Here is a 15202-nt window from a genome sequence, read left to right on the forward strand (position 1 = left end):
CGTACCGTTTCACCGGCTATGGGGAGGAGGACCGGCACCAAGAGTCAACAGGTTTTCTTTCATGTGCCCTGCTCCGGGCTGCTGCGTGGACGTCCCTTTCCCCTTCCCTTCCCGGAGATTGGGGGAGCCCAGTTGCCAGCCCGTGTGTTTTTTCCTTCCCCGGGCACTTGTTGTATTTTGAGGGTTTTTTCCTCTTCTACTCTGTCTTAGAAGTTCTGTGTTAATAAACAGTTCATTTTTTTGGTTTTTTTCCACGTTCACCTGCTGTTATCAATTTGTCTCATTGGCAGAGGAAAGGGGAGGTCCTTTCCGTTTGGAGGAGACGCTCATTCTGGAGCATTTCCTCCCGAAGTTTTGTCTCCAAAACCGAGACATCATCCTGTATGTGGCAGTTAACATTAGATTAAGGGTGTGTCCGTGAACTTGAGGAATGCAGTTCAACTTTTCTTGGTAATTATGTTCTCTAGAGAAATTGACTAGGGCTTTTTCCTGTGGTGGCATCATAAATTTGTGTAATTAACTGGAATTTTGGTGAGAAGCCAAAGTGAAAAAATTAATTTGCTATCCAACCTAACAGGTATACTTTAGATTTTCCTTGCAAAACTACAAAATATTGCTTTATGTGGGATGAAATACTTACGTTGAATTAAAATGCAGTGCTACCATGAGCATTTTTAAGAAAAGCAGAAGAAATGAAGCAGGTGTTTCACAAAACTTTGCACAGGTTTCTATTCCCTAGGCCCTTTAGACTTGAGCATTCACCTAAAATCTGATACAAGGATTAGGACTCAGTACTGAATATTTATGTGTGAGCCACATAATCACAGTTGTCATATTGAGTAAACCTGCGAGCAGAGACCTTTGTGTCTCCTAGTAAATGGCAATTAGAGCATAGAGTATGCTCAGCTTTTTGCATGGAAAATAAAAAGTGGATATATTTCCACCTTCTATCCATATGTAAAATATTTAATTCAGCATGAAAATGTTTTATTATACAATTAAAAACCAGCTTCTTGTGGCCAGAAGGGAATAATCTATACCCCTTCATAGCTCTAGTCAAAATATTTAAGGAAATGTCTATACTGAGCCCAGATTTTGCGGGGTAGTCATTTTTTCCTCTTGGAGTCAGCGACAGACTTTTTCTACAGTGGTTAAAACTAAGTCAGTATTTTTTTCCTAAGTAAAGCATATTTCTTTCCTAAAAGTAATTGAAATTGGTCTTAATTAAGAGACCACTATTTAAAACCAATAAAAAACCAATATTCTAACTTTCAGTAACCTACTGTGTTGGCAAATAGTTGAATTAGTTAACTTACATTGGACAGTTTGTGGACAGCATTTCAAAGAGCAGAAGAATTTGTCAGATCTCACATTTACATTCCATGTGAAGTTGCTTTAGATTTTTCTACTTAGTAATCTGATAGATTAATGTCTGCTTCTCTCCCTTCCTTAAACTTTTCTCCTACACATTCACCTATAGTTAATCAATAGATTTTAGACAATTAAGACTTAGTGTTTAGGTAACATTAATGTATAAAAATTGTTTTGTTTATATAAGGTATCTTATCCATATGTAGGAGTTCCTTAAAGTGAGAAAGACTACTAAAAGACTTTCTAAAATTTATTTTACTAACATATATTTGGTTGTGGAAAACAAAATTCTATACTTCCGTTTTTGTATGTTTTTTTCTGGTTCTAAGATGTCACTTCAATAGGCCAAAAGCAGTATCATCAAGATTCAGACAACTTGTGCTTCCACTTGACATTTCACCTGAATTTTCATGAGAAGTTTTACTCTCTTCTTTCTCCTCAAGACTGAATGTGTGATGGGATACTACCATGTTTTATAATAAAACTGCATCCTCACTTTTCTGTAGTGACTGCTGCTGTTTGGTTCTTCTCATCAATGGTAATGCATTATGCTCGCATTAGGTAGGTTTTCATGCTCACTTTAAAGTGAACTTTATAGTAGTGTCAGTGACTTCCCTTCTCTCTTTCTTTAATCCCTGTCTAGAATATACACTGCAAAAGAAGCCATAGACAGGATACCAGCCTGAAATGTCTATCAGTTTCTATTTCTTTCTCACTAAAACCACTTGCATGAAAAATTCTAACCCGTCCTCACAAACTTAAATATTCATTTTGAATCCAGACTGTGTAAGAGGATGGGAAGAATACAATTCAGTGGTAACATTTTCCCCATTGCTGTGGCTTAAATTACAAATTCTTTGGGGCAGGAATCGTTTCTCCTTCACATTTTGCATGTAACTGTGCTTGACTTTGGGCAATAGACAGTGAGAACAGCCCTTGCATGTAAATGTTATTGGCCTATAAAAACCTGCATTTCCTTAATTTTGTGAATTGACAATTTTCTTCCATGATCTAGAGCTATTTTTAAGTAGTCAAGGCTACAAGTAGCTCCTTTGCTGTAAAATTCTCAGGATGCTTTCTACCTGATCATACCAAGTAAACACATTTGTCTTAATTTATCAGTTTTTAAAAGATTGAGGTAATTTCTGAAAGTCTTACACGTCGTAATAATTTTCATGGCAATTGTTGTTACGCCCATCCACTGTGGTTTCCAGTAGAAGCACTTTCCCTTCCGTCGCTGTCAATTTCAATGCTCCCTTTTCAATTTTCTTGTAGGAAGTCATGTCATTACCTCTTGCAGAGAATCTAGCCTTTTATTTAGAGCTTCATTCCCTTGGGCTATCCGCTGAGACCTACAGGGTAAAGTAATTGTTATTGAAGCAAAGGGGGTAGAGTTAGGCCCCGTGTGTAGCACTGAGTCAGCTTTCGTTGGGGGAAAAAAAGTTGTAACAAAACTGACCTGCTTTTTGGCACATTTAAATTGTGCATGCCACGCTTGAATGGAACTGAACAAAAAGTTTAGTGTTGAAATGAGATACAAGGAGAATAGATCATTAAAGAAGTGCCAAACAGCTGCAAAAGTGCAATTTTGCTGGATGCGGTTTCCCTTGAGGTTTTTTCCCCCATGCCAGAGAAGCTGCTGTATTTATATCCTTCACTGATGCCACTAGTCATTTTGGACTATGGGTCAAGGCAGCCAGGATGGGTTTTCAAATGCTAAAATGTATGGGGGAAGTTCATTGTAATAATTTCTTCTCCAAATATAGGTCTTCTAAATATATAATAATTATCCTGAAATCTTGTTTCTGAAAACAAAAAGTAATTGATGTATGTTTTCTTTCCTGGGCTCATTTTAATGAGTCTTATTTATGTCAGTTCAAAGCAAGGCAGTAATGACAGGCATGCAGAACTCTACTCCATGGAGTTTTGCTTTCACACCAGTTGTTTCTGCCTGAATTCCACGTCAGCCAAACTCTGTACCATAAATTAAATTCTTGGTCTTTTCAGATTCTCATGTAATCTAGTTAACCGGCATTAATCTTTCATTCTTCTGAAGTTCATTCATTATTCTTTCTCTTGTTCTTTTTTATCTGTTTGTAGTCCTGGGGTACCTTGCTACGTGCTAACACTGTGTTCAGTTGAAGAATTCCTGAAGGAAGAACCAAGCAGTCAAACATGAATTTCAGCTTTTCTGTACATTTTTGGTTTCTAAAGTATGTTGTGTAAAGTAGATGGTCTTGTTGTTCTGGCTGCTCCATCTGATGTTACAAAGTCAATGCATATATTGTCAGGCTGTAGTCTGACACCTTTTAATAAGCATCATTTCAGCATAAGGTCTCCTTTCTTTAGGTTCATTCCTTCCAAACATGAGATGCAGTTCTATGATAAGAGCAGGCCAAATAAGTCCAGAGTTAATGTTATAATATGGATCTAAAAATGAGGAAACTGATTTTTAATAATTTGGTATTTTATTTGTAACTTCAGAATAGTGTAAAACTTCAGATGGAAATTTTCATTTGCTACAGTTTGTAACTCATAATCCAAATAATTTTTTAAGCTGTGTTCTCAATGGCCAAACACTAAGGACAAGGGAGACAACCTAGATAGTGTTTTAACTGGGAATTTGAAAGATCTTTTTTTTAATGTATGATGAATACATTAACACTTTGATAAGCGGTCTTCTGCTAATTGGCATATGCTGATCTGTGTATTTCTTGTTGTATGTTTCTACTATAACTTCAATGAGAACAGCTGAAGTTTGAATAACCTTTGAATTACATGAGTTAATTTTTTAAAAAGATCCGTTTTCTTTCTGTGTTTCCAATTTCTTGGAGATTGTTACATAATTTGTCAGTAATAAAGTACTCCTGCAGATTGAATTCTTTCAGTCTTGTAGATTTACAGGCAGCAATACATGCAGATGCACTTTTACAGCATCTATAGCACTATCCACCTGAAAATTACTGGTTCTAGAAATCGTGTACAGAACTAGACACTGCTTGGTTATTCAAAAGTACACAGCATATTAGAAAAAAGTGGGTTTACATGTCCCTTGGAGAACTGTCCTAAGCTTAAGTGTTCTCCGTCCTTTTAAAGATTAATATGGAGAAAGAAAGCATGGCTTAGATTTTGCTCTTTTGCTCTGATGTTCACTGGTTTGCAGTTTATAAACAGCATCAACTTAATTTGTTTTATTTTTACTCTCAACTTTGGTTACTCATCTTCACCAACTCGTAGCCAAAGCTGAAACTTTTTATGTATACCTTCATATTAGAGATGAGACATCTCTGAACAGGTCATAAGGCCTTCTTTCACTCAAAATCTTCCGAGGCCCTTTTTCTAATTGAATAAAGATCTAAAATTTAAAATACTTTGTTCCTTTATGATATGACTAACACCTGATTTTTAAAAAGTTTTCTGATTTTGTACTGAAAGATGGTTAAAGTGCTCTTAGTGATTTTCTAGATAGGGATACTGTTTTAAATATTCAGTAGCTATAAAAAAAAAAGAGATCGTTTGAAGTACTTAGGCTTAAAATAATCTGTCCATTGAAAGTTATATTTGAAAATGGAATTTTGGGCACTCTTGCACATTTTCTTCCTAGTCCAACAACTTCAGCCTAAAAGCATCCTTTTTCCGTGCCAACCACAGGAATATACTTTCATCTTGTGTGTTGTAGCCAATTATCTGGGAAGTCATGCATCTGTTTTCATGAAGCGACATGTGTCTTGTTTTAGTGCTGGAGCAGGGGTCTCTTCTCACATTGAAGACACTTTTGGATTAAAAGCACTCCTACCATTTGCTTCTGCTATATCAGTAGTATGTGATGGAGGATGTTGGTGTCATAAATAATAGTGACATCCTCTATACATTAAAGCATTGTGTGGGGTGAAAAGAAAGGAAGGGTATCACTGTAAAAAACCCGAAAACATTCAGCGTCTGATTATTTATTCTTTTTATTTTTTATTAATGTGAAGGAATGACTTACAATTTGTGCTCTTAAAACTGACAGTCTAGGTAGATGTCAACCATTACCTGGATTTGTGTTCCATCCCTAGGATGACTTTGTAATCACTGAATTAGGTTGAGTTTGGAAGGGACCTCTGATTGTCCTTTGGTCCAAGCCCCTTGCACAAGGAGGGAGGAATACCTAGAGCCAGTGATGTTTAAAATCAGTATTCTTCAACTCCACTACTTCTGTGGCCTCCTTGTTTAAGTCTTCTCCTCACTAACTTCCCCTCAATAGTCATCTGTCTGAAAATGTATTAGATTTTTGAAAGGAGTTGCAATAATATCGGTTCCTGAAAGATTTGGGGGTCACTACATCTTGCCTTTCTGAACAGAAGTCATTTTCTGGTGTGTATTCTTGAAACATTTTGTCTGTAACTGAAGACAAATTTTTATTGCTTTATGGTCTGTTCCCAGTTTTAATGTCACACTTTTACCAGCACATTCAAAACCAGCAGTGCTCGCTTAAATGCAGACAGTGCAGATGTGTATAATTGCCAAAGTTTATGTTATAAAAATTAATCAGGAATGTTGCTGCAACATCTTATTGTTATGTGTACTTAAAAACTATATATACATCTTACTGCTATGTGTACTTAAAAACAGAAGAAAACACTTGTTAGCAGGAGAGGAAGAAATTTCTGCAGTTAGATTTGCATTCTGGGAAATTCTGTCAACTGACTTTCTTGATCACAGAACAGTTTCCAGAGCTGCAGATATATTTGTAACTGCAATGTTCAAATAGGGATCTAAATTGAAGTTCTGAACTCCTTTACAGATGCATTTAATCATTAGGTGACAGATATTATAACTTGCAAGTGGCCAGGTTCTATGCCCATTCCATGTGTATCAGGCTTTCCAGTAAGTGTAACTTTTGTATTATTGAGGACAGATCTGTCATTCAATCTGTGACTGACATAAGTGACTTAAAATCATTTATGCCTTCCAATGTTACATCTAAAAATCCAATGTATTTGCCTTTCCCCAGATGTCATTTACAGTAAGTGTTCTTCATGCTCATGCCACCCACTGGAAGACCCAAAAATAATGTTTGTCCTAACCTGTTCCTGAGCAAGAGACACCTAAACTGACCCTGACTTTTTGCTGGGGAGTTGGGATATACTGTAAGGAATGTGTACTTATGGGTGCATAAATGCCACCTTCCACATTGGTAAGGGATCATTAGTAACTGCAAAACTACTTTCTTCTGGACTAAGAAGAAATCTAAATTATTAAAAAAAACAATTGCCATGTCTGAAAATAAAACCTCATGAATACATTTTTCCTAGATTTAAAATTTTCAAATTAATTAAACGAGAGAACAAATTAAATATATGAGTAGGTCAGCAAGGAATTAGAAACTGCTGTTTCAGATAACTGCATGGACCTAGTGCCTGTGGAGGTGTAGGATGAAGATGTATAGGTTAGTGGCTCCACTAGATCTGTAGTAGCAGAGGTAAAAGGAAGAAGTTAAGGAAATGTCTCTCTACATTCTAGTTCAGAGAAACTTTTAAATACTGTGCGCGAAGTAATTAAAAGAACACATGAGATTTTTTCTCTGAGACTTGAGACACAGCTTGTTATGCAATGGTATAATCCTTGTTTGTGGGTCACAGGCCCAGGTCATAGTCCCATTTCAACATGTGTCTCATTTTTAACATGTGGGCCGTTGCCATTTGAAGACTCTCAGGCAGTATTATGTAGAGCACGAGCTATATCCCCATTACTTCTTGGTGTTGTTTCTGAATAGATGCAGCGTTTTAGTTGTGTTGAGTGAAATAAAAAAATTTAAAAGCAGGATTAGAACTGAAAGTGGCAGACTGAGGCTATGTGAATACACTTTTAGGGTTAGCACCACAGTATTTAAAACATTTTGGATATTCTTTCTGATAAGAAAAGATATGATGGTGTTGACTTGCCACAGCAGTTTTCTACACTTCACAATGAAATAACCTGATTGATTTCAGCGATGTTAATTTTTATTCTGAAAAGCAATAGTCTGTTTGAAAACAAAGAAAGGAAAACAGATACGCTTTTGTGAATGTCTGTTTGTGGTACTAAGTTTATAAGTCTGTACTACAGACATATTCAGAAGGCCAATTTCATATTATCTGTAATATATTCTTACAGTTGCAACTTGCTGCAGCTCATTTCAAAGGGGGAAACTGTAACTTATAAAATGTTATTAACCAGTTGTAAAGAAGACCAATAATCTCAAAAGTGTTAGACTATTTAGGATAGATATAAAGTTACCAGTAACGTCAAATCATTTGTTCTCTCTTGTGCTGCTAACTTTATTATCAGTCTGATCAGTATTGCATGACTGGGACATTCTTACACTATATACATGAAAACAATTATATTTTCCCAGATACGCTGTAATCAGATTATTTATTTCCAGAGATCTGTAGTTTTACTGTATTTCTTTTGTTTCTGACAAATTAATTTTCTTAACATGAAGTGGGAGGACTCATTTTGAAAGTATGAAAATTTACCTGAAATTGTGTAGTGATTCTTTATAAACATAAATTGAATGTGCATCAAGAATTATAGTTAAATAAAAAATAGTATCAACTATTCAATGCAGTACTGCATGTTTGAAAACAGCTCACTTTATAATTGGGGTGCACAGTCATTTGCTTTTCCTCGATGCTGTTAATATTTCAGATTTTTGAAGAAGTACAAAATCCTATGTTAGACCTTTGTTTAAGTCCTGACTTACAACCTAACTGCCTGGCTTACATCTTTTGTTTGATTTTTCCAATTAATAAAAATTAGGGCTGATTTTTTAATGATTTTGGATGTATGCTACTTGGCATTTAAATATAGCTTGTCTGGCACTGATGATTTACTTTACTTTATTTAAAGGCTGTGATTCAAAGTTTCATGGAAGTCTACCAACTTGCAGTTTCCAGAGTTGAAACATTAGTGAGAGAAACAGAATCTCTTCAGCTTCACATTGCAACCATGAAGTCCAGGCTCCAAATAGCTAGTCTTCATGAAAGTGACCTTAAAATGGTAAGTCTGCTTTTCAAGTAATTTTTGTCATTTGAATGTGGTTTTTTTCCCATAATAGAGCAATAAAACTAGTGTCAACAGAAACTTTTTCTGAAGAGAAAAGGAATGGTAAAAGTTAACACAGGGTTTAATTTTTACTACTGTATCTTCTACAAGGACCTGTTCATTGCTGCTGGAAAAGTATACATTGTGAAGTTTTAGTTTTACCGGTACAGTAAATAGTTGAACTTTGGACCTGAAGAATTTTACATCTAGAGATGTAGTATATTAAAACAGAATGTTATTATCTTCATGTAAACAAAGTGTTTGTTAGGAGTTATTTTTATAATTGTTGTTACTTCTCACTGAAGTTACAAGGTTAAAATTAAATTTCAGGAGTAATTTATTGTCTAAAATTATTTCCCACAAAGGTACTTGGATTTGCTTAAGGCTAATAAGGTGAGTCTTCAGATTTGAGATCTCTCTCTAGGGGAATTATTAAATGCAGATTTATTTGTGTCACACAGGACAGACACATAAACTGTCATAAATATATAGCCAAGTATCTCTAGAATGAGACTGCAGGATGTGCAACTTGCATACACTCAATGTATTTCTCCTCCATCTCTTTTTACTTTTTCACAAAGGATAAAGGAGAAAGCTTTGGAGTTCATTTTATTGGTTGTTGTTGTTGTGCTTCCCTTCCTCCTTTCTTTTCTTTTAGTCTTGTGTAGTAAATAACCATAAAGAAAATGAGTATTGTTTGTCTTTCTTTTTGAACCAGAAGATTTGTAAGAAGAGAGCTGTCACAATGCAAATAACATAAACACACTAGTAAACATATATTCAAAGGTTGTGACTATGGCTTTGGCTTTGGTTGTTTCCAACAGAATTACATTAATTTCTTAACCTGCTTCTAACAGCACAGTGGGAAATTAGTGCGAATAGAAACTATGTTAGTCAGTGCTGAATTTATTTTGACATCTTGAGGTGACAATTGTTGAATGAAAACTTTATTTGTGACTACAAAACCTTTCTAAGAAATGAAATTACTTCACTGAAATTGCTTTTTTCCTCCTCCAACCAGACTCTTTTGATGTTTTCTGCTAGGTTTATGTGTGTCCTGCTGAGCCTGTGCCCAATATAATTGGGCTGCTCCTTTGCCTGTTATGATTGTTTTTGTTGTTTAAATCAAGATGACCACTTGTGTACTGAAGACTGGGAAACTTGCCAAACTTGCAGCAAGGTTTGCTTTCATTTGGATTGAGAAATCTTTTAGCAAAGATTATGCTAGTCCTGTCTTTGAAGGGCTATGCAGCAGCCTGATATGTTACAGTGAAAACCAGCTCTCCAGTGTTTGTGATTAAATGCTGTGTTTTTAAAGTAATTTGTATCTGCATGCAGTGTCAATGTAAAGATGATACTATTTGCGTTGTGGAGGGATCTGTTAGCCCTCTACGGAGAGCAATAGTTCTTCCTTTAGATGCAGTTTAATTTGAATCTAGGCCTAAGCATTAATAGGAAGTGTTTTAAAATTTTAACGTAAAAGTGAAAAAATTCAGAATGAGAATCTCAAGCTGCCATGAAGAAAGTATTGGTGATTATGGTTTATTTTGTATTATTTGGGTTTTCAGTAAATTTCTCTGTATATTCTGCATATTTGTAGAAGTTGTATTAAGCATAAATTTTAAGAACTTCAGGCATCGCAGCTTTGCAGCATGACTTAGATTTTAACATTCCAGTTGTTACTGTTCTGTTCCGATTTTGAGGAATAAATTCTGCACTAAATTGCTTTCTCTAGTAAAAAAAGTAGAACAGATTTTTGTTACTTTTTTTAAATGAAAGGGAGCAATGACTTCTTGAGCACGTATTTGGTTTCAAAATTAGACAAGCTTTGTTAGTTTTAATTCACCATGTTCAATCATATTTCCATTGCAGGCAAAATTTTACATGGAGGAGACAAACACAGCACTTGGACTGTATCAGTTGCAGGCCTTCATATAACATGTGTTTGTGCTCCCTGAACAGTAACTATTGCTCAGTGCTGAAATATATTTTTGAAGTCTTCTGGTTGTGTATTGTGTGGACTCTTACATTATAAAATTGGGTTTTATCTCACAATGTTGTGGCTGTCTCTTGATGTTTTTTATGCTAGTTGCTTAAGGATCTTGCCCTGCCAGCTGTCCATTGCATTCAAATTTGGGCCATTCATGAACATTGATATTTTCCATGTTCAGATGGTATCACTTTCCTAATTGACCTGTTTCTACTGAAATTTCATAACTATGCCACCTTTCTTTCTATTCACACCACTTCTTTCTTCTGCTGCTTTGGGTTTTGCTGATAATTGTATAACCAAATTGATGCCGTAAGGCAAACTTGGTGGTTCTAACTCCTCATCTTTTATCTCAGGCTTTGAATTGACATCTCCATCCTCCAGTCTATTTCTAGTCCAAGCACTTTCCTTCTGGTCAATAGAGTTTAGATTCTGAGATTGCTATATGTGGTCATGCTAACGCCAACAGAGAGGAACAGGAAGGGATATGGTTATGATGGACAGAGGTGAGATGAACACTGGAAACACAGCTTGCAGAGAAGAGAATTATGGGGGGAGAACTGAAGTCAGTGGCAGAATGTCTCTCTACTCTCCATTAGTGCCCAGCTATCTATCTGTTGTACTTGTCTCTGATAATTCTTACTCGTGCAGAGAAAAGCCCTGTGCATTTTTAATTCTTGCAACTCTTTAAAATTCAGTATGGCTGAAAAACAGCTTAGATCTTCTACCAGTCTACTTTTCTTCCTCTTTCTACCCTTCCCCCTCTTCCCCCCCTTTTTTATTGTTTTCTATTCCTTTTCCTGTATCTCTTTTCTCTTGGTTGGATGGGTTCCTGGTTGGCTGGTTTGGTTTTTTTTACTTCTTCTGGTTTTCTGTTCTTTACCAGCTGGTTCTGAAATTTCCCTTACATTTCTAAATTGTCCTTTTTTTTTCCTTCTATTAGGAAGCTATCACCATTTTGTAATAGTCCTTCCTGCCTATTTCTTGTTCAGCAACTTCCAGTAATATAAACATCATGAACTGTGCTGAATTCTGCTGCTTTTATTAATTTTAATTCTTCTTCAGATACGTTAGTTTATTAGTATACTTGCACATTCATTCAGAGTAGCAGTAATAAGTAGACCTTGAACTGAGAGCTTAGAAGTGCTGTACTGTACAGTAGAATAGTCATAAGCAGTTACTTTGTGGGTGCTGCAGAGCAATGTGTCATCGTAGTTAGTCACATGGCAAGTGAATCCATGTTGTCCAAGGGGTTTTCACTGCAAGTGCAGCATTGCAGAGTGTAGGTGCAGTGACAATGTCTTTTCCAGTGTGACTGGACACATAGGAGGCATAGTGAACAGAATTCAGTTCATTATAAAACTTTTTCAGGACGTGTTCTTGTAGCTTCCAGCCCTAAGATTTTATGCCCGATCTCAGTACTGCTGTCAGAAGCTTAAGAAGGTAAAATAATCTGGTCTCAGTTCTGGCAAACAAAAGAAGTCACTTTTGTTATGACAAGTGGTCAGGTGCTTCTCTGAACCTGAGTGTGCACTGATCTGGTGATACTTCTTCCTTTTTCTGTTTTTAACTCAGAATCAAATGAGAATAGAAAATGAAGAGGAAAGTACAGTAATTTCTAAAGATGATGAAGAGAGAAAAGCTTTGTGTGTACTGCAGAAATGAAAACTGGGGGACCCAAAAGGATAACTTTATCTGAAAGGGGGAGAAAGTTAGTTTCAGATGGATGAGAGGGGTGAAGTAAAGAGGTCTGTAAATGTAGCAGAGTTCTCTAACTAACTATGAAAACAACTGTTGTCTTTTGATGCTTCTCCTAGCTGAGGTGAAAGTGAAATCACTCATTGGTTTATGTGGCTTTGTGTCATATCTTTTTTGCCATAGTTGTATCTGTGTCTGTCCTTTGTCTGGAAATGTCTACTGATATCCCTTAAAAGTATTGAAAATACAGAAATGGTGAGTTTTGTTGAGATGAGGGAAGCAAGTAGAATGATCTTTTGCATGAAAATTATGTATTTGTCCTTGAGATTGTAGAGATTGTAGTAACTAACATATGCTTTCATACTTGTGTGTTGAAAAACTGCACTAAGGAAGATGTACATTTTTCTCCCTAATCAAAGCGGTCAGCTCTCAATTCTCATGATCTACTTGAACCCCATTCATGGGGGGTAGAGAGAAAAGAAATATTTAATACTCAAACTTATGAGTTAACTATTCCCCTGACAGTTTCTTCCTACTTAACCAGGCCGGTCATGGCAGTGGTTTTACATGTCTTTCCCCTATACACCTTGTTTCCTTGTCACCAGTTCAATCTGTGTTTTATAGCTACAACCTGCATCTGACAGGGATGCATTGTCCCAAATTTAGAATTATGAGGATGGAACTATAGAGAAAGAAGAAATCCCAACTATTTGTCTTATCTCTGATGTAGGTGCAGGAATTCTTCCCAGATGTTGCAAGAAGCAGGTATGTCCTGAATGAAAACTCTCCTTGGCTTTTTCACCATCTCATGTAACCTTATGCACAGTTGAATTTGTTTTGTGAAAGCTTTGGAGATACTGGTTCTTAAATTTCCTTGCAAAAAGTAGTTAGACTTGCTATTTTTATTGTTACTCTCTGTCTTGATGTGTTTTCCTGGAAATAGTCTTGGACAGAATTCAGTAAATATGGACCTCAATAATCATAACTTTGCTCAGTATTGTTACTTACCAGTGCTTAGTTGCTGTAAGACGTGAATATTCCTGAAGTGATAGTAGGTAAAGAAAAATCTGACAGGCCCACAAGGAAAATTTCCCAATCATTGAGATGGTCATAGACATGAAAGTGTATCAGACAAGTGAAAATAGAAAACTCTAGTCATAAGATTTACTAAGTTTAACGTCTCTATAAGACTGAATCCACCAAGCAGTAATATCTCCCTGAAATTATGTTTTTATTGAAATATTTGCATTTCTCACCTGATTTTATGTAACTGGGCTTCACTTGCCAGCCTTACTAGGTAGCCAAGGAATGCACATATCCTAATGCAAATGATCACCTGTTCATGTGCTACTGCTTACACAAGTAATAGTTGTGACCAAAAATAATGTAGTTTAGAATACTAATACTACTACTAATAACAACAACAACAAAAACAATCTATATTATAAATCACATTTGTAACTTAGGGTAATGTAGTAAAAAGCAGTTACAGTAATACAATAACACATTTGCTACTTTGTAAAGAATGCTTCCTTTTCTATGCAAAAATTTTTTTGACACTCAATATTCTAGGTATGTGAACTTTAAACTTGTCAGACTGTTGTAACATATTTGAAAATTATAGTAATTTGATTAAAATGTTGCCTATAAGGCAAGAGGTTCATTTAATAGAATCCATATGTAATTAAAGTGCAGAACCAAATGTAATCAGACCCCAGTGACTGGTGCCTTCATATTGATAGTTTTACAGTGGCCTCTGGGGTTGAAAGTTTATGTTAAAGTTACCAGTGTAGCTGTGCTCCAGAAAAAAAGCAGGACAGGGTAGCTGTTGAAGCTAGTGTCAACGTCCCAAACTGATAATCACACAACAAAAGTAATTGATAGTCTGAATTTTAGGGCTGTCTTCCACTTGACAGGTGGAAGAAGCACAAGACTGCTGTGGTGTGCTAGTCCAAATTGCATTGTGCAGCAGCACTGCTATGTATACATTCCCAAATGAGGGAAGTATGCCCAATGAGAGCAAGTAATGGTGTATTTTTTTAATAATACAGTTGCTTGATTTGTGTGAATTCATGTTTGAATCGTCTGAAAGTTATAGACACAACACTATGTACAAAGCCACAAAAGAAGTTTGAAAAAATTTCCTGAACTTTAAAAAAAAATAAAATATTTTCTCTGGACAGTTTTAAGAGTTGACATCCTGTGTTAGAGTTCTCTAATCATCACCAGCACAATTTACAATCAGAACACACAGAGAGCCAGTTCAGACCAGCTCATCTGTTGACTTTGGCAGAAGCCCTTAATCTCACTGTGTGCAGCTGCCACTTGAGAGCTGGGGACTCGGCAGAGAGCCGAAGGAGGCTGGGATGCAGGGTTGGTCAAGGCATGAACACATAGGCCTGCTTCATTTCAACAGCCATACACTGCTTTTTTTAATACTCTTTTCATTTTACAGCCTTTTTTTTTTTTTTAAAACCTGAAATTAAATGAGGACCTCTCATGAGCCACTGCGCTCCAGGCATAAGAAATTGTAATGTCTGGCTTCCAGAAACTGTCCCGTCAAAATGTGCTTCTGATTAGGTGGCTTAATTACAGCTGTGAAAACAATGTTGATTTAGGCCTCAAGATTCCAGTGCATGTCAGCCGTTATTAGCTAGCCTTGGACTGAAGCCACCATTTTAAAACTCTGTACCACTAAAGTCACACACTGCCTGACAACTTTTTATTTAGGCAGAAATGTTGCCAGAAGCAACACATTTTATGCAAAATATTTTTCATTGCGCAAATTTCAAATGTGACACAGTTGATGGACATAAAATGGGTAGTTATGGGTGGACCTCACCAAGTCCAAAACCCAACTTTTACAAAAAAACCCCTACCCCAACACATCCCCCTCCCCCATTTCAAATAGTTTTTCTAAAGTTTGACTGACATAATGCTTAATTTTAATTCCTTTAATTCAGTTTTATTCCAAATCCAGCATGTTGGTTTAACCACCCAATTTTATTGCATCTAAATTTTCCTGACAGTTTCATTTGCTGTTGGGAAATAAAATTGCCATTTTTGCAACAT

The 15202-nt window shown here is 36.1% G+C and overlaps 1 protein-coding gene across 2 annotated transcripts in view; it reads left to right on the plus strand.

Moving 5' to 3' along the window:
* The window catches only part of CCDC171 (coiled-coil domain containing 171), a 155176-nt gene that overhangs the window by 125730 nt on the left and 14244 nt on the right, over positions 1–15202 (plus strand). Inside the window, exons 23-24 of one of the 2 annotated variants that reach the window (XM_017732890.1) lie at positions 8248–8397; positions 9487–12850. In XM_017732890.1, coding sequence (XP_017588379.1) covers positions 8248–8397; positions 9487–9549 — 213 coding nt within the window. In that variant the 3' untranslated portion in view covers positions 9550–12850. Of the gene's footprint in view, positions 1–8247; positions 8398–9486; positions 12851–15202 lie in introns of those variants that run through there. The other variant, XM_017732891.1, reaches the window with a different exon arrangement.

This window comes from Corvus brachyrhynchos, unplaced genomic scaffold (assembly GCF_000691975.1).
Source record: "Corvus brachyrhynchos isolate BGI_N302 unplaced genomic scaffold, ASM69197v1 scaffold194, whole genome shotgun sequence".
In the NCBI taxonomy this organism is placed as follows: domain Eukaryota; kingdom Metazoa; phylum Chordata; class Aves; order Passeriformes; family Corvidae; genus Corvus; species Corvus brachyrhynchos.